At 41.4% G+C, this 24107-nt stretch overlaps 1 protein-coding gene across 2 annotated transcripts in view; it reads right to left on the minus strand.

Annotated features, from left to right (window-relative positions):
* GALNT13 (polypeptide N-acetylgalactosaminyltransferase 13) overlaps positions 1 to 24107 on the minus strand; it is a 341581-nt gene that overhangs the window by 308962 nt on the left and 8512 nt on the right. The window contains exons 2-3 of one of the 2 annotated variants that reach the window (XM_075001618.1): positions 16703 to 16818; positions 15876 to 16146 (exon numbers count right to left, since the gene is read on the minus strand). In XM_075001618.1, the coding sequence (XP_074857719.1) occupies positions 15876 to 16146; positions 16703 to 16717 (286 nt within the window). In that variant the 5' untranslated portion in view covers positions 16718 to 16818. The remainder of the gene's footprint in view (positions 1 to 15875; positions 16147 to 16702; positions 16819 to 24107) is intronic. The other variant, XM_075001619.1, reaches the window with a different exon arrangement.

Genomic DNA, 24107 nt, shown 5'->3' on the forward strand with positions numbered 1-24107 from the left:
GAAAATGCATTTGCTCTTGCAAATACCAGTGAAATATGATAAAGATATTGTTAATTACTACTAAATGCTTAAAAAATATGTGCTGGTAGCAGTTTGAAAGAGTGTCTGGAAGCAGAGAAAATACCACTTCATTCCAGTTAAGCAGAGAGTAATTAACTGTCCTCCAATGTAAAAATAAAATAAACCTAGGTGACTTTTAATAATGATTTAGTGAGCAAAAGCCACTACACAATATTCAGAAACGTTTGCAAAATTATTCTTCACAACTTAAAGTAACCTGTTAAGATGTTTTATGTGGCACACTCTCCTCTGAAGGTGCAGGTCAATATTTCCTCATCTTCATTTAAAGCTTGACATTTTTCTACCTTTGGCTGTCTTGCTGTGAGAGACCGTGTATAGGAGTCACATAAGACTGTGTACAGAAAGGCTCATAAAGCACTCTCCCTTTTGCTACGCCATGGGCAAAATCTCTGTAAGGGACAGATAACTCAGGAAATTAGTGAAGGAACATGGAAACTTTCAGATGATTACACCCAAACCCTCCGATGAGATGATTCCAGTCATTGAAAAGAAGCGCGCTGCACTCCTGGAGTACATACACTCACCGAGCCAGAGTACCCAGCAAGCACTTAGAGCGGCCAGAAGAACAGTACAGCAGACAGCCAGGCGCTGTGCCAACAACCACTGGCTCCAGCTATGCAGCAGCATCCAGACCTGTGCTGACTTTGGTAATCTCACAGGAATGTACAAGGGTATGAAGAAGGCATTAGAACCCACCCAGAACAAGACGGCACCTCTGAAATCCAAATCTGGGGAAGTCATCGCTGACAAAGCAAAACAGATGGAGCGCTGGGTTGAGCACTACTCCGAGCTGTACTCACGTGAGAACATTGTGGTTGACGCAGCCCTCGATGCCGTCGAGCTCCTACCAGTAATGGACGAACTGGATCAGGAACCGACTGTGGATGAACTGAAGGGAGCCATCGACAGCATTACAGCAGGAAAGGCCCCTGGCCAGGATGGGATACCACCAGAGGTAATCAAGTGTGCCATGGACACACTCCTGGAACCCCTACATGAGCTACTGTGCCTGTGCTGGAAAGAGGGTGAGGTTCCACAGGATATGTGCAACCCTAACATTGTAACGTTGTATAAGAGCAAAGGAGACAGAAGTGACTGCAACAACTACCGTGGAATCTCCCTCCTAAGTGTCACTGGTAAACTGTTCGCTCGCATCATCCTTGGCAGACTCCAGAAGATTGCTGAGAGGGTGTACCCCGAATCGCAGTGAGGATTCCGCGCAGAGAGGTCTACCGTTGACGTGGTCTTCTCTCTAAGGCAGCTGCAGGAGAAGTGCAGGGAGCAGAGCAAGCCACTCTACATAGCCTTCATCGACCTGACCAAGGCCTTTGACTTGGTCAGCAGGGATGGTCTCTTCAAACTGCTCCACAAGATAGGCTGTCCTCCACGGTTACTCAAGATGATCCAGTTGTTCCACGAAGACATGAGAGGAACCATCCAATATGACAGAGCATTATCGGATGCTTTCAGAATCAGGAGTGGCGTCAAACAAGGATGCATGCCTCCTCCGACATTGTTCGGGATCTTCTTCACACTCCTCCTGAAGCATGCCTTTGGATCTTCAACAGAGGGCATCTTGCTGCTCACAGGATCTGATGGGAAACTGTTTAATCTTGCAAGGCTGAAAGCTAAGTCTAAGGTGCGGGAAGTCCTCATCAGAGACATGCTGTTTGCAGACGACGCTGCTGTAGTGTCTCACACAGAAGACCAGCTTCAAAGCATGCAAGGACTTTGGGCTTACCATCAGCCTAAAGAAGACAAACATACTCGGTCAGGACGTTGCTGAACCTCCATCAATCAGCATTGACAACTATACGTTAGAGGTTGTCCACGAGTTTGTTTACCTCAGGTCCACCATCACTGACACCCTGTCGTTGGACACTGAGCTAAATAGGAGGATCAGAAAAGTGGCCACAACTCTGTCCAGACTCAGCAAGAGAGTGTGGAATAACAACAAGCTGTACACTCACATCAAAATGCAAGTCTACAGAGCCTGCATCCTCAGCACCCTCCTTTATGGCACCGAGACTTGGACCCTGTATGCCCGCCAGGAAAAAAGGCTGAACGTCTTCCACTTGCGCTGCCTCAGGCGCATCCTTGGAATATCATGGAAGGACAGAGTGACCAACACCGCCGTCCTCGAGCAAGCTGGAATCCCAACCATGCACACCCTCCTCAGGCAGCGTCGGCTCTGCTGGCTTGGCCACGTCCACAGGATGAATGATGGAAGGATTCCAAAAGACATCCTGTATGGTGAGCTAGCCTCTGGCAAAAGACCTCCCGGACGCCCCCAGTTGTGTTACAAAGATGTCTGCAAGAGAGACCTCAGAGAGGTAGACATCGAGCTAGACAACTGGGAAGAACTAGCAGACGACCGCAGCAGATGGAGGCAGGGGTTACACAAGGGCCTTCAGAAGGGTGAGATGAGGATCAGACAGCTAGCAGAGGAGAAGCGAGGGCACAGAAAGAATACTAAGGACTTGCCAGACACCCACCACACCTGCAAAAGATGCAGCAAGGACTGTCACTCTCGTGTGGGTCTTCATAGTTCCAGTAGACGCTGTAAATGAAGTCCTCAATTGAAACTATAAAGGGCGCGATCCATAGTCTATGCAGACTGAAGGATGCCTACTACCCAAACCCACTTGACTAATAGATCAGAGGTAGGCTAGTCATTTCTCTCTATGAAGCGAGTTGATGATCTCTACCTTGTACCAATAGGTCTTCAACACTAAAAAACAGTACAATTGCCAGTATCTGTAAATAATTCACAAATTCCTTTCTACTCACCTCCATTCTTATTCCTTCCCATTTCCTCTTGCTCCTTTTTTCCCCCACAAGCCTCCATTTTAGCCGCCCCTTTTAAACTTTCCTCACTCTGGCTTTGTTCATGCCTCCATACTTTCAGTAATATTTAGAATAATCTCACACTTGTATGACACTACTACAGCAGTAATTCAAACCCCTCCATGAAGCATTTCTCCCAGAAAAAGACTTTTAACAATAGTGAAATATTAACTATAGAAAATAACTAAGTATGTACAAACAACGTGAAAAAATGAAATCTTATAACTGGAGTTCCATGGGAAATCACACTCTCCAAATAGCATTATTCCTCCACCTCCCTCCCACAATAGTAATTGTCTTATTGTGCCTCTAACATGATCAGATTATAAGATTCATGCATCAGGAGCTGTCTTACAACCTTACCTTACATAGCTGCTATATTACAAAAATATAACATGATTAGACAAAGGGCTTAATGAGCACAGAGAATAATGTGAGCACCCTTTTGTCCCTTACAGTTGTATTTAAGAAACAATTGTCTTTGGGCAGAACAAGAATGCTTATGTATACTTCACCATTCTGGAAATAGCTAAGTTCTGTTTACTATGTTGTTAGTATGGTACATTTCATTTGCAGTATTTTTGAAATCTCTCACATTTCATTCTTAAGAGTTATGTACAACACAGGAATGCAGAGATCTAATTTAAATGAAAAAGTTTTTGCAGAGCTTTTCAGAATCCAAGAGAAAAATTACTAAGTCTCAACCACGCAGTCTAATAAATTTGCTACATCTTCAGATCACCATGGAAGACAGAATGGACGGCAAATTATAAATGGACAAATAAAAATTATATCTACTCCTCTGATCAATCTGATTACCATGAGACCAAGACAAAAGCATATGTACTGGTGAGGACTAGAAAGAAAACTGTAAGACAGATTCAGTCTCCTCCCAGAGAAGCTAGATCTTGACACCAAATGAAAAAAAAGAGATAGATCTCTGTCTTTAAACAGCATAATACCTCACCACAATTAACTAGGTCAACTGAATGAATTAGAGAGAACACATGCAAGGTAAGAATGAAGTACAAACACAGGATGAAGAGGAAATTTTCCAAGACTACTTTAAAGAACTGCTGAAATCCCATTAAAAAAAAATTCCCAAATTTTTCATTTAGAAACAAACAAACAAATCTCTCTTCGCTGCATCTCTGAAAGCATGACCCGAAAACTGTGTTTTACTCTGACTAATGGAGACAGATGCTTTGAGAGCTAGGAAATGTCATCTCATCAGGAGGGATAGCTCAGTGGTTTGACCATTGACCTGTTAAACCCAGGGTTGCGAGCTCAATTCTTGAGGCCATTTAGAGATTGGGGCAAATAGATGACAGGTATGGTGCTTGCTCCTGCCAAGAGGGCAGGAGACTGGATTAGATGGACTTCCCGAGGTCCCTTCCAGCCCTAGAGAGGTGTGTGTGTGTGTGTGTGTGTGTGTGTGTGTGTGTGTGTGTGTGTGTGTGTGTGTGTGTGTGTGTGTGTGTGTGTGTGTATCATCCTGCCCTCCTGGATCTCATATGGATTGAGTTTTAATTATCTCTGTCACAAAGGTATTGCTGGGCAGATCTGTAAGAGGCACTGGGATTTTGTGTACAAAACTCACAAAGCAGCTACACAAATGCATTTTGTCTACAGAAATTCTTGACAAAAAAAAGCCATGCAAACACTCCAGGAGGGCCCTTCTGTTGACAGAGTGGGTCAAAAGATCAATCTGCTTTTATGTGCAGATGCGATCTGTTGACAGAAGTTTTGTCAGAATCTCTCTTCTGACAGTTACTGTAGACGGATGCGTCTAGTATAGACGTAGCCCCTATGTTCAGAATGCGCTGAATCCAACCCCAGAAAATTGGACCTCTTTTAGATTACTTAAAATGGAAACCCCAAATGGAGGCACCTAAAGCCAGTAGTCTTAAAATCTCGATCTCATTCTCTAGCCCTTGGCGTTGCAAATATATCCATATAAAATGTCAATCAGCTGTTTGCCTGAGCCTGCCGACAGAGCAAACAGTAGTGTTGAGAAAAATCACGAAATCTGCCCACGTCATCTAAATAAACAATTGGTTCTGCCATTAGCTCAACAATGAAGGTTTGTGCTCGTATTTTACACCTATATTAGTACTGATTATTTATGAAGAAATATCAGATATATTTAGCTGTTTATTTGGATGTTTTGGTGTGTACTGGGGTGTGATGCAGCTGGACAGGTCATTTTTCATAAAGGCTTGCTAGTGTTGGCAGTGGGGCATACAATCCTCTCCTGTTCCTCATATTTAACTTCACCACATTCTTTGTCACAAAATTGAGCAAAAAAGAGAAGCTATACCTCCTCCACAACAGATAAGCTTCATTGTCTCTGGGATGAAGATTCCCATGCCCTCAGAAACACCAAAGCCCCAATCACCCCCTCCATCAACTGCCAAAACTCATAGGTTCCCCCTGAAATCTAATACAATAATTATACAAAACCTGCATCATACCAAAACCTGAAAATATGGGGCATTGTAATATAAAATCCATATTTAATTGATGTAACATTAGCACCCAAAGATCCTGAAACTGGCAATGCCACATAAATCCACTGTCTTGCTCCATTTCCAGTTGTGTGCACAGTAGAAAATATGCATCCTCATATTAATGTGTATATTGGGAAAGGACAGGAACATGTCTGTTCCATGACATGCAGAGGAGTTGGGCCCATCTGGTTTGTTTTTATTTTGCATTTGGATTGATCAAAAACCAGCCGTTACCTCTCAGAATGCAAGTGGTTTTTTCCTTAGTACAAAATAGACTAAATGGGGAAACTCATTCATTTGGAGGGTCCGATGAGCAGAGTGAAATTTGCAGCAGCAGAGCTATTGGAGCTATTTATCAAGGGAGGAAACAGATTATTTAGCTGGGTTCTTAATTTCATTTAGGAAATTAGAAATGATGGTGGTATGGGGAGATTCAGAGCTCAGAAATAGGTTATTACAGAATGGTGAAATGGTATTTAATAGCTAATTGCCAGTCCCACCATTTGTTTTGTCCACCAACTGCAACTGTTAATAAAACAAGACTGCAGATGCACTACTTCGTGCTCAAACTGTAGTATGGTGGTAACGGTGTTTTCAAGAGGCTCCTGGCTCCCAGTAAAGTATTTACTAAGATACACCTGTCCCCCAACAAATAATTCCTTCATTTTAACAAAAGAAGCTGCTTGGAAGTCACACTTTCAATACCTTTAAAAGTATATATCTGAGTAACAAATAATTGTAGCTAATCGTCACTTCAAGAGTTTCAAACAACAGCAAGAGAGTCATAAGATAAAACTTCCATGCAGTACTTGAAAACAAAGACATTCCTTCACAGGGACTCTATAAATTCCAGTCAGAGCAGCATTATTTTTTAAATACACAAGAGAAAAGTATCTGTTAAGTAATGGCTCTCCCTCAACCTTTAAAAGCCCCGTTTCATGAGGAATACAGCGAAGACTTAAAAAGAAAGAATGCATTTTATAATATCCAAATCAATGTTTTAATCTTATTTGTCAACAAATTTGTGACAAGATGTCTATTTAATGTAAATATTATTTCTTCCGTTTATTATGCCCATATGGTATGTTGTTAAAAATATGTGCTGCCATTGTAAATGCAGCCTGTCCAATGCATACAGTAGTTTATCTGATAAACACGTTTCTATGGAAACTAATAAAATGAATGCCTCATTTTTTAAACTTGGCCATAACCCCAAACTTTTATTACAGCATCCAAATGCTTCATTAACTTGATTCACATGATCACAACACAGCCTGTTTCTCTTTTAAAAAAGAGGTGTATTCTATCAGTTTGAATAGAGTTAGTCACACTGAGAACACTCTTCTCCAAAATAATATTTTAATAATTTGTCTAGCAACTTGGTTTACCATTACCCTATATTTATGATACTCAACACAATTAGCATTACCTTCAGCATAACATGTACTACTTTAGCCTGCATCTTGGGGGTGGAAATATAAAATGTGCGTGCACATTAATTACCAATAAAGTTAAGACAGTAAAGAGCTTCTGGTATCACATCACACATTACAAACAAAAAAATTAAAAACACATAAGGTTGCAAAGTCAAGTACTCAAAAGTTAGGAAATAGGTTACTAAGCAATCTTCATTTGACTCATTTGCACATAGTCAGACTCAGACTACTATCAGAAGTGACCATGGTAACCGTTTAGAGAAGGAGTCTCAAACTCTCGGCCTGGGACCCATCTGTGGTCTGAGCAGATCCATAACCCAGCCTGCACATGGCTGCTGGCACACAAGTCCATGGAGGATTCTAACCATCTCCCCAAGTCCAGTCCTGCTCTACCCCTCTCCAACCTCTTTCCATCCCTGCTCCACCCACTCCCTCAAGCTCCCTTCTCTGAGGCACAGAGCCTCAGGGGGTACGGGGGGGGATAGGCAGGAGGCCTGGCATGGGGTAGCAGCAAGAGGTCAGGTCCCTCTGCACTCACTGTTGTGGCAAGAGCTGCAGGGAAGTGAAACACAGCAGCCTCTCCTCTGCTCCACCACCATCTCCCAGGCCAACCCCATTGCTCTGCTTTATTACAGCAGCAGAAAGCAGCGTGCCACAATGCGGGCTAGCCTAGAAGATGGTGGCAAAGAAAAGCAGTCTGCTGCATAGCTCCGCTTCCCCGCAGCTCACATTAGTATTGAGCCTACGTAGGGGTGGGGGGGGGACCAATCCCTGCTGCTGGTCCCAGCCCGCCCAGAGCCCCACAGGGCCACACCACTGATAGGACAATTGAGGTGGCTGCTGTGAGGCCCCTGAAAGCAGGGGTCCCTCTTATAGCCATCCCAAAACATCCTATGGATGAGACAGCTCTGCACACCTCTCCCAGGCCACAGGGATATGCAGTGGAGCAGAGCTGGCAGCCAGAAACTGCTCTAGCCCTGCTATGCTACCAGCAGCTGCACCAGCAGTCTCAGAGGGAAGATGCTAAATTGCTCAGGGCTGTCAGGCAGGGCCAGGAGATTTGGGGTGGAGCGGGGTGGGGAAAACACATGGACACACATACCCACACAGAGAGCCCTGCCAGAAAGGGTGCCTGCTGGCCCACTAGGAGTTAAGAACTTGCATTGGTAAAAGGAGCTTGGGGCCCCAGACCTAGTATGACCTCCTGCACATTGCAGGCCGCAGAACCTCACCCACCAACCTTTGATATAAACCCCTAACCTCTGGCTGAGTAACTGAAGTCATCAGATCATGGTTTAAAGACTTCCAGTTGCAGAGATTTCACCATTTATACCAGCTTAAACCTGCAAGTGAACTCTGTGCTTCACAGGAAGGTGAAAAACCCCATAGTCTCTGCCAATCTGATCCAGGGTAAAATTCCAGCTTGACCCCAAGTATGGTAGTTACACCCTAAGCAGATAGGCAAGACTGACCGGGCAGATACCTGAGAAAAAAAATTCTCTGCACTGAAGCAAAGTTCTCTCCATCCTGTACCTTGTTTCCATTCTAATAACTAATCACATGACCACGCCTTGGAGAAGTTGAGGGGCAGAGGCAGGACTCCACTCATTCAAATGCACAGAAATGGAAAATTCTGTCTGACCTGTCAATTTAGCTTTTCTAAAGGACTGGAATACAAATACTTTCAATGAGCTTTCAGTCTGATCTGTGATGCACTGAAAGAAGATCATCCATCCTTCGTTCTCAGTGTATTCTGATGAACTAGCTGACCTGGACTTTCCCTTTTTGTGTAGAACCTAGGATGTTCAAGTTTCAATGGTTAACTGGTAAGCCTCACCCTAAAGGAATGAGGCTTACCATTTATGGTTAAGTAGTACAGGCTGGAGCATCCCCCCGCAGCCACCACAGGCTGAGGTGCTCCAGCCAAATCAAAGTAGCCCCATCTCCAGCAGCCCCAGATGGGAGAGATGGCTGGGAAGGGAGAGTGGCAGCTGTGGAGGCCAATGGGCTGAAGAGCCCCTGTCTCTGTCCATCCCACCTCTTGGCAACAGAGAGCACCTACTCTGGTCTGCTTATATTTTCGTTTCCCCACCATCACCACCCTCCTTTTTATTACTCAGTCTGCTAATAGTGATGCTTATGAGTTTACCTAATCTGCATCTTATTCTTTATTTGGATCTACTCCTACTCCCAATAAATTCAACAGGACTAGCAACGAGACCTAGTTTCGATTTACACATGCTCAGCAGAGACACATTACAGTGTGACAGCTAAATTTTTCAAAAGGCTTCTTCTGTACTGGGGACTGAAAAGCACTTTCACCCTACAATTACTCCTCCCAGTTTATAGGAGGTGGTCTATTTTTCCTGCAGTCTAAATGCAGGCAACTACCGGCACCCAGGCAGCATAGAGAATAAGTCCTCTGTGTAATCATGGTCTATCCAATAAATGGGGAAATAGTCCAAAACCCTTTTTCCACTCAGCATGCAGGCAATAAGAAGTTTTAGGATAACGTTGAGGTTATTATGTAAGGCAAATAGAACTAATTCTGAGCATTTAAAATTAGAGAGCCCCATGTTACCCTTTTCTTATATTGCTGAAAAGTAAATTCTTGATGTGATCCAGTGATTGCTTTAACTATTGTCTCTCTAACAAAATGCTGATTCAAAATACAAGCATAAAACATAGTATACAGAAAGCATTACTCAAATGCCAATTCTACTTTAGGGTAACATTTGCATCAACATGAAGATCCCACCTGATACATCAGAAAGACACATTATTTCAGACCACTTGGCCTCCACTTTATTAGCCTGTAAACCTAAAGATGTACAAACAAATGCCAGTGGCTAATACTAGACAAGGACTTGCTGTTCCATATGGCCACGGCCACTGCCCATAGTTCAGCAATAACTGTCATGGTAGCCACATTTGAATAATTCAAACTACACTTGACACCTTAATTTAGAAGATTTAAGAATTATCACAGATTAGATGGCATGGAAGGGCTACTTGCTATTTTACTCATGGCTAAAAAACAGTTCTATTTCTGTACAAGTCCTTCCCTTTACTAATTAATAAGAAGAGTAATGGACTAAGTGACCTTAAAGTACAGGATTATAGTCTCATTCAAATTACAATAATTTGTACATGGATTCTTGGTCTACCTTTTAAAATCTATTTTACAAAATAATGGGTATCTGTGCTGGCTTTTGTGAGTTACCACTATTCTATACTCTTTTGGAGACACTGTTTTAAATATTGGATTGTGATATAAAAATTTGAGTAACATTTCATAAGCAGATGCTAGCATAAATTTCTACAACTTGTGTAGCAAAAGGGTTTCTGTAGATTTACTATTTTTATTTTCACTGTTCCATTTTTGTGACGTTTACAATAAACATTTATTATGAGTTAATGTTAGAAAGAGTGCATGTTTAACAAGCACTCTAGATATAGACTATTACAATTTTTGCATAGCTAAATAAAATACCTGAGGTATTCATTAGGCCTGCATCTGTTCCACAGAAGCTGATGGCAAAATGACCATTATCCTGGAAGGCAGGTATTTATGTTATACAATTCACATATTGATTTGACAACTCTGGAAATATTGTTGACATTAAAAACGTGTGTGTGAGAGAGAGATATTTGGATTCTCTGCCAGTTAGGAGAAGGAGAAAAAAAAACAAAAAAGTCTGCAGTTATCATATATGCAGCTATTCATTAAGCAAATTAACTGCTGTAGTTTTCACAGTATTGTCTTTAAAACCCTTTAAAACCAAAAACCAAAAGCTTTTTGTACCAACGCTACACTAACAGAACATATAAAACTTGACATTTAGAAACAACTAAACCAGGCAATTCCAGTTTAAGAGAGTTGCTCCGATTTCACTCAGTATGTGGTTACCAAGCAGAAGGTCTCAAAGGGCATAGTTCTGTATTAATAGAAACTGCAATTGCTGGGCTGAAGCAAGTAGCTTCAAATTTTCATTGCTCTGAGTCTGAAACTTAATGTAATTTTAAAACAGACTTTAAGAAATGCAATGCACACAAAATCTTACAATGAAATGTATCGAGTCACTAGGTCCTGCATATAACATGAATACAATTATTACAGTTCTGCAATGAACACTGTTACAGTTTCAACTACTGTTTCAGAAGCAGGAGTACTATATGCACATACTAACTCCATATTGTATTTGCCAAAATTCTGAACAGAAGAGATTATTACATATTCTATACAACTCTTCCTTCACAAAACCCAAACATCCAATTGCAGTAATACTACAAAATAGGTTTAATAGCTTCAATTGCAAATGGAGAAGAGAGATGAGAATTCTAAGGAGAAATCATGACACATCTATTACTCATTAAATCCAGTAAATTGACTATTAAAAGTCATGAAAAGCAGACACCCGGGTTTACAAGAAGATGCAGGATAGTTACCCAAATTGATTATGAAATACAATCTGGTGCATTATGGGGGATGATCAAACATATTTGGCAGTCCATGCAAATTAGCAAAATGTTTATCCCTATGTTGGCCAGATGCATACACTTCAACAGAATTTCTGAAAAGAAAAAAAATCATAATTTCATATGACATTAAAAACAAGCAGGCTTATAGAAACACAAGCACTGTACAATTACCTCATTTTCTATTTTACAAAGAAATTAGCAAATAGTTAAGATCAGTATAATAATCTGTGACAAGCACCCTCTAACAACAGTATCTTTTGAGAAATCACTACCCTGTGCTTCAGAGGTGCTCAGTGCTCCCCTTCCCATGGCTCATAATAAAGGCAAATCAGTTTTTAGCTGCAACAGGCCAGATCGTGGTCAGACACGCTAGACTACCCAAAATAAAACATTAATGGAAGAAATAAAAAAAAAAAAAAAATACCAGAACAGATATAGGCATTTACCCCTAGGCTACCTTTAAGCACTTTTACTATCTGCAGAGGTCAGCAACCTTTCCAAGGCAGTGCCGAAATTTGACCCTTTAACCTCTGTCTATGGTCTGAGTGCCGGTAATGCTTTTCAAAGTCATTAATAGTCCTACTTACAACAGCTTCATTAATAAACTAAGATGCAGAGCTTTACCGTTTAGCTGTGACTAGTGGCAGGGGGGTGAGTTCTGGCACGTGCTGGGGGCAAGGAACTGTGCAGCCCTGGGGAAGCAGGACCTCCAAACACCTTGTTGGAATTAAGTGCCTGCCCGAAGGATAACGGCAGCAATCCGTAAGGTAGCAAGACAGGGGAGGAATGGAAAACAAGAGGGCTCGGCCCCCATCCCAGATAGTGGGCAGAGGCAGGGGCAGATGGACTAAAAAAATCTGTCCCATTGCAGATGGCAAGCAGGGGCAAACGGGATCAATCCCTGTCCCTGGGGAGGCAGATGAAAGGCATGAGGGGACAGAAGGGCTTGGTCTCTGTCCCTGGGGGAAGGGGACAGATGGCAGAGGTGGGGGTGGCAGGGATCAGTTCCCTTCCACAGAGCAGAGGGCAAATGGCAGGGGAAGGGAGTGGCACCTGCAGCAGAGGAAGCAGCTCCACCTCACCTCATCTTTGGCCTGAAGTGCCCAGCCCAATAATCCCAGCAGCTCTGTGCTGCCCCACACCTGCAGTCCAGCCCACCCACTCACAGGCAGGCTTTGCATGTCTCCACCTTCCCACAGTAGCTCTACTCACACCAGCTTGCATGCCACTTGTGGAACCTGTGATGGGGGTTGCTGATTCCTAGCTTAAAGCTTTTGGTTAGTCTTGATTTGGTCATTTCTTTTTTCAAATGGGTGAAATCCTGTAAGTCCTTTCTCAGACCAGGTTATTATTGACCAAAGTTTCTATTCAACCCTTTTGTCACAAATCCAATGCAGGTACCACAAAAGAGCATATTTTGTACTCTCTATTTTACAACTGAATATTTTGGACACACCAAACCAACTCAATCATTAGTTGTAACTTTCGCACTAGACTTGTACTTACTTAACTATAAAAAAAATTGAACTCTAAACTCAGTAAGAAAACCAGCAAACATACCTATTTCCACGGCCTTGCTGAAAAGCCAGACAGATTTTTGCTGACTCAGACTGATTGTTTTTGGCAACTGATCTGACAGACTAAGTTTAACAAATGACAAACTTATCTTTCCAAACTGAAGTGATCCACCATGGGGTATTTCAACTTTTAGCAGAAACAAAACAATTGAACTGAGTCTTACATGCTTGAAAAACAGAAAGAAATGGTAGGACAGTTACTCTCACACTTTTGCCCACAGATCAGTGCATTAGTCCACATAAGCATTTACTGTAAAACTGAAGGCCTTGTACACTCTTCTGCAAACTCAAGATAAAATACATCATAAATATAGTAGTTCAATGAGACTCATCCCAATCCCATTATAGGCTTGAACTACTTTGACCCCCAAGGAGAGCTAAGCAACTAATTCATAATGAACAATTTGACAAATTTTACTTCCTCTTTGATTTATTAATTTGCCACTGATTAAGGGCTGGGTCTACATTTGCCCCCAACTTCAAAGGGGGCATGTTAATCAGGGTGATGAGCGATTACTAATCAAGTGCTGCAGTGAATATGAAGCACTTCATTAGGCTAAATTCTCTCCCACGGCAAAGTGTCAAGGAGTAAAATCACTTTGAAGTAGTGCAGGCACTTAGAAGCGCCCACAGCTACGTGCATGCCAGCACTTTGAACTTTGACACTTCGAAGTTGCTGTCAGGGAGAATTAGCCTAATGAAGTGCTGCACATTCACTGCTACACTTCATTAGTAATCTCCCATTGCCCTGATTAACATGCCCCCTTTGAAGTTGGGAGCAAGTGTAGACCCAGCATAAGAGTCTCAAAATTCTCTCTCAAATATCAGTGACTTATTCTTGATCCGAGAAATCATATTTATCTGTCTACACTTGACTTCTGTTTGAAAAACATGGATAGCTGGTAAAATACTGTACTCTTAGCCACTGAGAAACCTCAGAACCAAGTTTGCAATACAAATATAACTTTAAAATTTCAGAGGGATGGCTGTTTTAGTAAAACACGAGTGGAGTCCAGAGTCACCTTAAAGAGCTACAAGTGTATTTGGGCATAAGCATTGACCAACACCTGAGAGAAGGTAAGAATATCAAAAAGAGGGAAAATTACCTTTTGTAGTGAGCTAACCATTCCCAGCCCCCATGTACAACCTACCCTGGAAGACGATCCCTTCCTCTCGCAGACCTTGGGCAGCTTGCCAGGCATTCTTTGGAGAAAGCCACCCAGCCTGACACAAATACTCATCAGCATCATGTACCACAGGACAGAAACACTAACCCAGGAATCAATCTGTGCAACACATCTCATTGTCAACTCTTTCTACACATACACCCTAGTGACACCAATCCATTGGATCCTGCCCATGTGAACTTCTGCCAGGTCTCTGCCTCGCTCAACACTCAGCTGACTGCCGAGACACAAGTACATCTGTGAACACTGAGAGCCCGGGGCTGAGGAGTAGGCATCTCACACTGCCCCTGTCCTGGCAGCTCCCCTGGCCAAAAGTTTCTTCCTGTTTGCAGGACAGGCATCATGTGAAGTACCCCCTCTCCCGCCAGGCTCCCAGCATTCAGTTCAGAGGAGCACGCATAGCCAAGTTCCCTGCCTTCCATGCCCCTGCACATGTTCAGACCAGCTGCAGGAGCTCAGGTACCTGGAGGGCTGCTAACCAGGAGCTGCCCAGGTAAGCACCTCCCACCACAGCCTGTCTCTGGCACCCCAGCCATTCCCTCTCCCAAACCTTTGCACCCTCCTGTGCTCTATGTAATCGAAACCCTCTGCACCCCTGCTTACTGCACCCATACCCTTCCTGGGCCCTGTACTCGTACACCTCTCCTCCAGGTCACAACCCCTCTTCTAGACCTTGCTCCCCAAATCCCTGTCCCTGGTCACAAACAAACTACTTCTGCTATAATCTCTTGAATCAGTTTCTATTTAGATAACTGCCAGTATAGAAAATCATTGAAATATTTGCAGAAAGCAAAAACAAACTAACCACAAACACAAACAGTGCAAGTTCATTTAATCGTATGAATTACATTGTAGGAAGGAAGGTTTTGGGGGGAGAGGAGGACGACACAGGAGAAAGGGTTGCCACGTCTCTACCATAAGCAACTACAGTTAAATCAAGTATCATCAAGTACTTTTAAGTTTTGCAGGTAGAGTGAAACCAAATTTTTAAATCAACATGCACCATAATAAATGAAATTATGTCGACACTGTATATCAACTGGCTTGCTTATGAGTCAGTTTTTAAATGTATGAAAAAAACCTCTCCTCAGTACTGTGTTTTCCAACACAAATACTTCCATATAAATGGGACTTGTATATTTTAATTTTGCTTCAACCAAGTTGTCTGAGTTGCTAATATGCTAATTGTCTAGTACTAAGTCAAATTCACAACCAACAAGCTAAACCAATGCACTTCACCCTCTTTAATCCAGGACCCCTGGGAAATAGGATATGCCAGAAATAGGGTATGCCACAATTTTCTGAACCATGGGAATGGCTGGGAGGAAGGGTGCTTGAGGAGGATGTGGGTGCTAGGTCTGGGGACGAGGGTGGGGCGCATACCTGGCAACCCACTCCTTGGGGCCCACATGGCTCAGTGCCCCTGTTGCTCCCAGGCACCGGCCCACACAGCTATGGCAGCAGCAAGAGAAAACCGTTCAGAGAAGAGCTTTGCTGCAGTGCCACCCCACCCCCCACCCAGCTGAGGGGGAGTGGAAGTGCACAGAACCACTTCTCTCCTCCGTGTGCAAGGGCCTGAACCATAGCTGTTCCCAGATTAGGGACACCTGGATTAAGGAGGATCAAAGTGTACAGTAATATGATTCAGAATGTTTAAGATTCTGATATTTTGTTTTTAAATTTGAGTAATGCATTCCATAACAGCACAAGGTCCAGGTCAGAACAAATTCTGTGACCTTTGTACCTTAGTCTTACCTCTTAGAGCAGGCAGCAGGGACCTCTCTTTTTTGTCATCACATTTGTTACATTCACTGAAGTACAAGAGTAAAAAGACATCCACGAGCAGCCACATCAGAGAAGTGGCAAGAACCACCTTGCAGTAGACAAATCTCCTCATTTCTTGCCTTGGTTTGTAGCTCACACACTGAGTAAAGATGGCTATTGCTGTATTGATGGCTATTGCTGTATTGATGTATCCAAGCCACACAGTTAAATTCCAGTATAGAAGTGATGTTGAGCACATCCACTACAATAAAAGAAAAATAATATTTACATTACCTAACAAGAATACATGGCTTAAGGTAAAAAAATTATACAAAACATATAATGATGAGATGCTTTTGCTTTATTTTAAAAATTAAGCAATTTTGCTTTTCTTGCAGCTGAATATCTGTTTTGGAGCATTAACCCATCTTTCAAAGTTTTTTTCCCCTGTTGCTTTTGTAAAGAGATCAATTCTAGTTTTTCTCTCTGTTGTAATTTTATTTTACATAGAAATATGTTAACACAAAAGACAAACACCCAGTAGTCCTGTAGCACCTTAAAAAGTTAACGTATATTAGGTCATGAGTTTTCATGGGAAGACCCACTTCTTCAGAGAGCCTAAACTCCAGCGGCAGGGTCACAAACACTTTAGCAACAGAGGTCACTGAAGGAAGAGTGCTCCAAGATACTCCATCTACCTATATGGAATACTGCCTTAAAAAAAAAAAAAGAGTATGTTTGGGCTGGTAGATTAAACTATTCATCATTCTGTTGTAACACGTCAGAGTTAGAGTCTAAATTTAAACTTCCACACCTACCATTACAAACAGCATTCCATGCAGAGATGGGAAATTGTACAGGACACTTCCTATACTGATGCCAGGTTTCAAAAGCAGCGTCCTAATGTTCAGCAGCTGGATACCTTACTGAGAGCCTAATAAAATAAAATATGGCATGGATTAGCACTTACTTACATGTTTTTTTCCAAAAACAAATGACAATTTAGAGAGCTCTCATATGGAAGAGCATGCTCCAGTGTGAGTTCTAAATTTTAACCTGCTTAAAAAACTATATTAAAGAAAGTTAGGGTAAACTACCTTCATGATGGGGGAAGCAGGGGGAACCTACTGGCTTCTCAAAAAGAGGGTAGCCAAGCAAATACATTTTCCATCTTCTCTGGGTAACACAAATAACTCAGGACCTGAGGAAGTATGCATTCAAACATGCCTCTCTCAAAACAAAACCAGAGTTGGCAATCCTGATTTTAGGCTAGCGAGCAATGACAATGACCCTTTAGAAATGTTTTCTCCTCTAGCTTTGCCCTTATCTAGTCCCTCTTCTATATTCTTTTAGTGTCAGCATACTCATAACTTTGCAGAATAAAGAAGATGACACTCTTTGTTCCAAGAATCTTACAATTCAGCTATGACTCAAATAGCTTTGTATATACCTTTGTTAGTGGGCCACCACTGAATGATTCCACTGGAGAAAAGGGAAAAAGAGGAAGTGTTGGGGGTGGGGGGAAAAGCAGGAGAATCTTTAGCTCACGCTAAGTTATGACTCTTAAAGCACATAAGAGAACTTAAATAGCCACTAGAAGAATCACAATGATGGTGAAGAGGACTTAGAGAGCCCCCAGTACCACCTCTTGTAAGGAATAAGAGCCTCTCCTTAATTTTTCACTCTGGGCATACAATTAGCTGCTTAAATTTTCCTGAGAAGTAGAGGGTATGCTACATTGCAGTGAAACACCTGTGGCTGGCATGTGTCAGCAGATGCAGGCTTTTTGGGCTCCAGCCTTTCATGTACACATTTAGACTCAGCCAAGAGCCTGAGCTCTGCCACCCTACTTCTCCCACACCCAAGCTGGAGCAGAATTTTGGCTCAAACCTGAGCCTAAACATCTACATCACAATAACCCCATAGCACAAACTCCACAAGACTAAGTTAACCAACACGAGCCATAGTAACAGAGAGACAGCCGTGTTAGTCTGTATTCCAACAGAACAAAGTAACAGAAAATGTAGCACTTTAAAGACTAACAAAATGATTTATGATGACACCCAAAATGATTTGGCGACACCCTAACAGGAGCCAGCCACAGGTGTTTAGTCAGACACATCTATAGAAATGTAGAGTTAGAAGGTGCCTAGTGAAGCTATAAAGTCCGGCCCTTCCCCTACTGATGAGTTGCCAAATAAAAATACAAGAATAAGCTCTTGTGGGCAAAGGCCCGTTTCGTCAGATGCGTGAGTGGGTCATCTGATGAAGCGGGTCTTTGTCCACGAAAGCTTACGCTCCAAAATATCTGTTAGTCTATAAGGTGCCACAGGACTTCTTGTTGTTTTTTAAGATACAGACTAACACGGCTACCTCTCCAATACGAGTAAAAATAGACCTAAAAACCTTCAGTGAAGTAGGACTCCACAACACCTCTGAGTTACCTATCCCCATGTTTCACTATCCTTACACTTTGAAAGTTTTTCCTAATATGTAACCTAAAAACCTTCCTTATTGCAGATTAAGTCAATTACTTCTTGTCATCTCTTCAGCGGACATGAACAATTGATCACTGTCCTCTGATAGTCCTTAATGTTTGAATTCTCAGCAGTCTCCTGCTCAGTCCTCTTTTCTTGAGACTAAACATGCTCAGGTTTTTTTTTTTCAGCCCTTTATCATTTTTGTTGCTCTATGGACTCTTTCCTGAAGAGTGGTTTCCAGAACTGGGACACAGTACTGAGGCCCTGCCAGAGCCAAGTAGAGTGGGACAACTGCCTCTTGAATCTTTCATAATATACTCTAAGATTCATGAACAACTGCTCAGGTTTGCTTCTCTTTAAAAATATTTAAACAATAATGTAATAATTAAAAATATTTGAGTGTGTTCCCAAACAGGCATATGGGCATTTAAGATGACCGAAATTTGCGGCCCAACCAGCATATATTTTATTTTTGCTGATGGTGGTTTGGTTTAACTTAAGCACCTATTACATTTATTTTTCTCATTTATATATATATTATCTACGATAGTGTTTCTCAACCAGGGGTACATATACCCTAAGGGGTATACTGAGGTCTTCCAGGGAGTACATCAAATCTTCTAGATATTTGTCTAATTTTACAACAGGCTACATAAAAAAAAAAAAAAAAAAAAAAAAAAAACACAACTACTAGTTAAGTCAGTACAACCTCAACGGTCATTCGGACAATATTTTCCTGCATCACATACCTTATGCTGAAATGTAAATACAATAAAATACTTATATTCCAACTCATTTATTTCATAATCAGATGGTAGAAAGTCCATAAGTTTTCAGTAATAATCTCTTGTGATATTTGTTCATGTTTTTGTAAGTATGTAGTTTTTAAATGAGGTGAAATTTGGTGGTGTGTGCAAAACAAATCTGACTCCTCAAAATGGGACAGTAATCTGGAAAAGTTAAATGGCACTTGTTTCAAGACCTCATATTACCCTTAGAGATATGCGAGACAAGCTTGGAGGTATATACATGCATATATTTTTTAAAAAGGCGTACTTTATAAAAAAAGTCAAGAAGCACTGATCTACAACACTGCACATGGGTATACTTACTCTTCCCCCACCCACAACTTTATGTGACCAAAGACCAGTAAACAGTTTGCAATAGTGCTGAATTTCATTAACAGAATTAACAATAAAAAACATTAAGTATAAGGTGGCTAAGCTTAACCGCACATGACTCTGAACTCATGAGACAAAGATGGTACAAATTTAAATATAATTTTGAAATTTGAAACAGCTCCAAAAGTACCATTTCTTACTTGACATCTGATTAGTTTTTCCACATGCCCCAGTTCTAAACGTATGGGCATCAACAGATATCTTTATTAAAAAGATAACTGATGACTCATATGGTTAGGTCTCCCCCCAGCTCTCTACTAGTATGGAGGAGATTAGAATTACTTTTGTGATGCACAGAAGAACCACTGTGTGTTCAGTAACAAATATATGGTCTTTTCAATTAGGTTTACTTAGTTACGTTAAAAATAATAATGAAAAAGCATAGCTTTTACATATTGGGCTGCATGAAATATCCTCACCCCCTGCCCCGCCCCAGTTTTAACACTCTCTCATGCAGAAGCCACTCAAAACTCTACCGAACTTTTTTCCTTAACTGTGAAGGTTACATGTGGTCCAACAAAGCTTATGCAATAAACTGTACTCAAACGGTGAATGGTAATGGAAAATTAATTCTGGCACTATATTTATCTTCTATTATCAACACTTGGACTAAAAAATTGTGCCTGTATTCTAAAGAAAAAAAGTCTGCTCCCCAGTTTAAAAAAGTCAAAGATAATTCAGGATATTTGTGTTTATTATGCAAATGTAGAACCTTATCTTAATCTATGTAGCAGTGCATGCTGTAAACTGGCATCAGATTCTAGTACTTAATAGACTAAGTACCTCAGATAGAATTTGTAATTCACTAACAGATAAGAACCAAGACTCCACTCTTCATGTCCTTCAAAGTGATAAAGTATCTCTGAGCTGGAGGAAGAACCACATGCATGTATTTTCATATAATATTCTATAATAATTCTTGACAGACTTCCTGTACTGTACATGTTGAAGATAAAACTTTAAGAGTCCAGGTTAAAAATCTGAACCCTCATTAGCTATACTGTAATTGTCTAATAAATCTCCAGAACAGAATGCTGAAGACAATTCAATTGTTTTTGGAGACTGATTTATTCAGCCATTTGGAAAGTTATATTATTAAGAATAAATCCTGACTATTTACAATTTTTCAGTCAGTTTGTGTTTCAATTAAGGACAAGTTCCTAAACAAAAGAAAATACATAATATTTCTGTACAATATTTCTCTTTTGAGCTCCAAACATCGTACACATGTGACACATTAACATCAGTAAAGACGCATTTTAAACACAGAGTGCAGATTCCTTCAGTTTTAGAGCTCACAGAATTTTTCCCCCCCGTCCTTCCCCACACACACCTTGCTGCAGAAAGCCTGAACTTTTGACAGATTTGTTGAGCGACCCCCATACCAGTTTCCCTTATTTCTGGAAATGAGCTTACGGACTTAAAAAAAATAAATAAATAAAATAATCTACCTATTCCATAGATGCCCCAGCTCCATGCCTCAGACTCCCAGGGACTGCCGGGCCCACTGCTAACCAAGGTCTCTGCTGCTGGCCTCAAGTTCCTGCTGAGCCACTGGCAGTGTGCCACTGCCAGGCCCAGCACTAGGGAGCAGTGAGGGGCATGGACAGTAGTGGAAGGGTACAGCTCAGCACCTCCATGCCAAAAACAGTTCCAGTGCCCCTGTGTTCGCCACTGCACTGCCAATTGGGAGCCACCTGGCACGAAGGGCCATCTGGCAAGAGGCTATGCCAGCACCCCATACCCTCTCCTGTACCCCAAGCCTCACCCCGAGCCCTCTCCCAGAACCAGCACCCCAAACGACCTCCTGAACCCTTCTCAGAGCCAGCAGCCCACACCCTCCTGCACCCCAACACTTTGTCCCAGCACAGAACCCCCTTCTGCACTCAAACTTTTTCCCCATGAGAGTCTGCACCCCACACCCCCTCCAGCACTCCAACCACCTGCCCCAGTCTCAGCCCACAGCCTGCATCATCTCTCAAACCCCAGGCTCATGATAGTGAGCGAGGGTGGGAGGCAGTAAGTGATGGAGAAGGCATAGCTTCAGGAAAGGGGCAGAGTAAATCCTGGGTTGTCCTTCAATTGAAAGGGGGATCTTGGGCATTAGAAGATTGGAGCCCACTGTATTGGGGGAAATGTTGTCTGAGAGCTAGAAACCTGAAATTAGGCCTCATGGGTTCAAGTTCCAACCCGGAAATTCTGGCTCAGATCCTCAAGAGTATTCAGGCATTCAACTCCTATTGATTTCAGTGGAAATTAGAAGACTAAGTACCATCAAGAAGCTAGGCCTATCACTTCAGATAAACCAACTGTTCCTTCTGTAAGCTTACTTTATCCACCCATAAATTGGGCCCAATATCAAACAGCCTCTCTGGGGTACAAAAAGTACTATTCATTCATTTCTTAAAAGTGATGTTAGAATCTCTGGTGAAATGCTATATGTCCTACTATACAAAGTAGTGCAGTAAATTTAAATCAGCCAATGTATTGTTGAATTAATCCAGCAGGTAGTTTTCCCATCTCCAGCTATTTTGATTATATTAGAAGCCCACTGGAATGTTGACAAGTGTTACTGCGTACTGGAAACATATTCCAATTAATCAATCTTACAGGAAGTGTTTTTACTTATGTTTTTCTCTACTCTCCCGAACATGCAATAAACCAGTCCTTTTGTTTGTGGGATAATTTCTTAGGCGAATCTATTTCAAGCTAGATTGTGAGCCTCAGTTTCACAGTGGTTGCTTAAAAAAAAAAAAACAAAAAAAAACAAAAAAAAACAGCAGTCCTATCCTTAGCACCCAGGGTGGCTACTTTTATGGAATTCTGCTAAGTTTCCAAAATACCATATTGTTTCATTTCCATGAGCCCAGGAGGTTTGTATTATTTACTAAAAATATTTTGTATTATTTTTATTTCCACAGCATGTCTTTATAGTTTTGGTTTCAGAACTGTTCCAAAATTCTTTTCAACTGCATCAGACTCATTTAGAAACCAAAAAGGTAGAACCTTTCAGGTATTCCAAAAGCTTTTTCATATTGAGAGTTAATGGGAAATAGCATGCAATTATCAGTCAAGGAGAACAAATGGTCCACCATTTCCAGGATTCTTGGTGGTGTGTAAAAGCATAAAAGCTTATACTCTGAAAGACAGAGGCAGCTCAGTTATTTCTCCTGGTTTAGTGTAATCTTAAAGAGGTTTAAGAGGAGATACCACTTTACCAGATGGTAGCAAAGCTTTAAGAGCTAAGTTATTTATAAATGGAGGAACACTAGATAAAGGTTACCTCAGCTCCTCTCCAAAGAGGAAAAAAACAAGAAAGTATGCACCATTATTTGGAGATATTTAAGTATGCTTGCTTTCCAACAGGCTATTGGAAGTCACAATATGTTCTAGATAATCAATATCCTTACGCTAGATGCAACAAACCACCAAAACACTATAAATATAACAGCAAGTTGTCATAAGTAGAATGAATTGAAGTTAGGAAAGGAAGGATTTCGACACCACCACTTTTCAGCTATGCTGAATGGTTCTTTTTAAAGTATACATTTTGTAACAGAGGAGTATATAAAGCTATACATATCAGAGACCTATTGTTTAATGCTTCCCTGAAATTCACTCTCCTTTGATATTACAAACACACACACCTATTGATTCTTCCTATCTCACCCCCCTACCCCACACTCTCAAGATGCACCACAGTAATGCAAAAAAATACCATTTGGAAGAGAAGTTCTCTATATGGTTGATATTTTAAATGTATGTATTAACAACTGTATATGTTGCTCAAAACTAAAAGTATAATAGAAAGGTGAATATGTGAATAAATATAGCTCATTACCCACCCCTTATGACGTCTTATTTCCTGTCTTTTCATTACTTAGCTGAGACATGCTGCTTTTTAAGATTGCAGTAATTTTAAGTACAAAAATGCCAATCTGGCTATAGTCTTCTAGTTCTTGCAGCTTTACTACCTCAATGCACTAATGCAGTTCTGCCAACTGCCATATCCAGACTTCAACAGTAAGTGATTCTGTCACTTAATCCTTGCAGGTTTTCCAATAATTAATCACTCTCCCTCCACTGGGGCCAAAAAAGAGCCATAGGAGCCGGTATGGTAGTAGCTGTGTGGAGGGTGTACATGAAAACGCTGCATCATTTCACCAAAAAGAACAAAAACAACCAAAACAAAAACAAAAAACAAACAGATCATGTAGCATTGTCCACCCAAAATTTCCAAAAAACACTTTTTGTAAAATAGGGTAGTGGAGAAGTACCCAAATCAACACAGAGAATGCCAGCAAACTACTCCACACAGCAGCGTTCAATACTAAAAGTACCCCTAAGAACACCCAGAGAACCAGTAGAAATACCAGATGCAACTATAGGCCTTAGTATCTAGCTTCCCAATACTGACCTCCAGTCAATGAGACCTTTTTTCCAGCTTTAGATTTTGGTCGCAGAGGAGCACACCTATAATGATGTCCCAGGCACTTGAGGCCAGTATTAAGGGAATGGAGCATGCAATTCCACAGCAGAGGTTATGAGCCATTTCAGTTTGG

Source organism: Carettochelys insculpta, chromosome 8 (assembly GCF_033958435.1).
Source record: "Carettochelys insculpta isolate YL-2023 chromosome 8, ASM3395843v1, whole genome shotgun sequence".
NCBI classification, from domain to species: Eukaryota; Metazoa; Chordata; order Testudines; family Carettochelyidae; genus Carettochelys; species Carettochelys insculpta.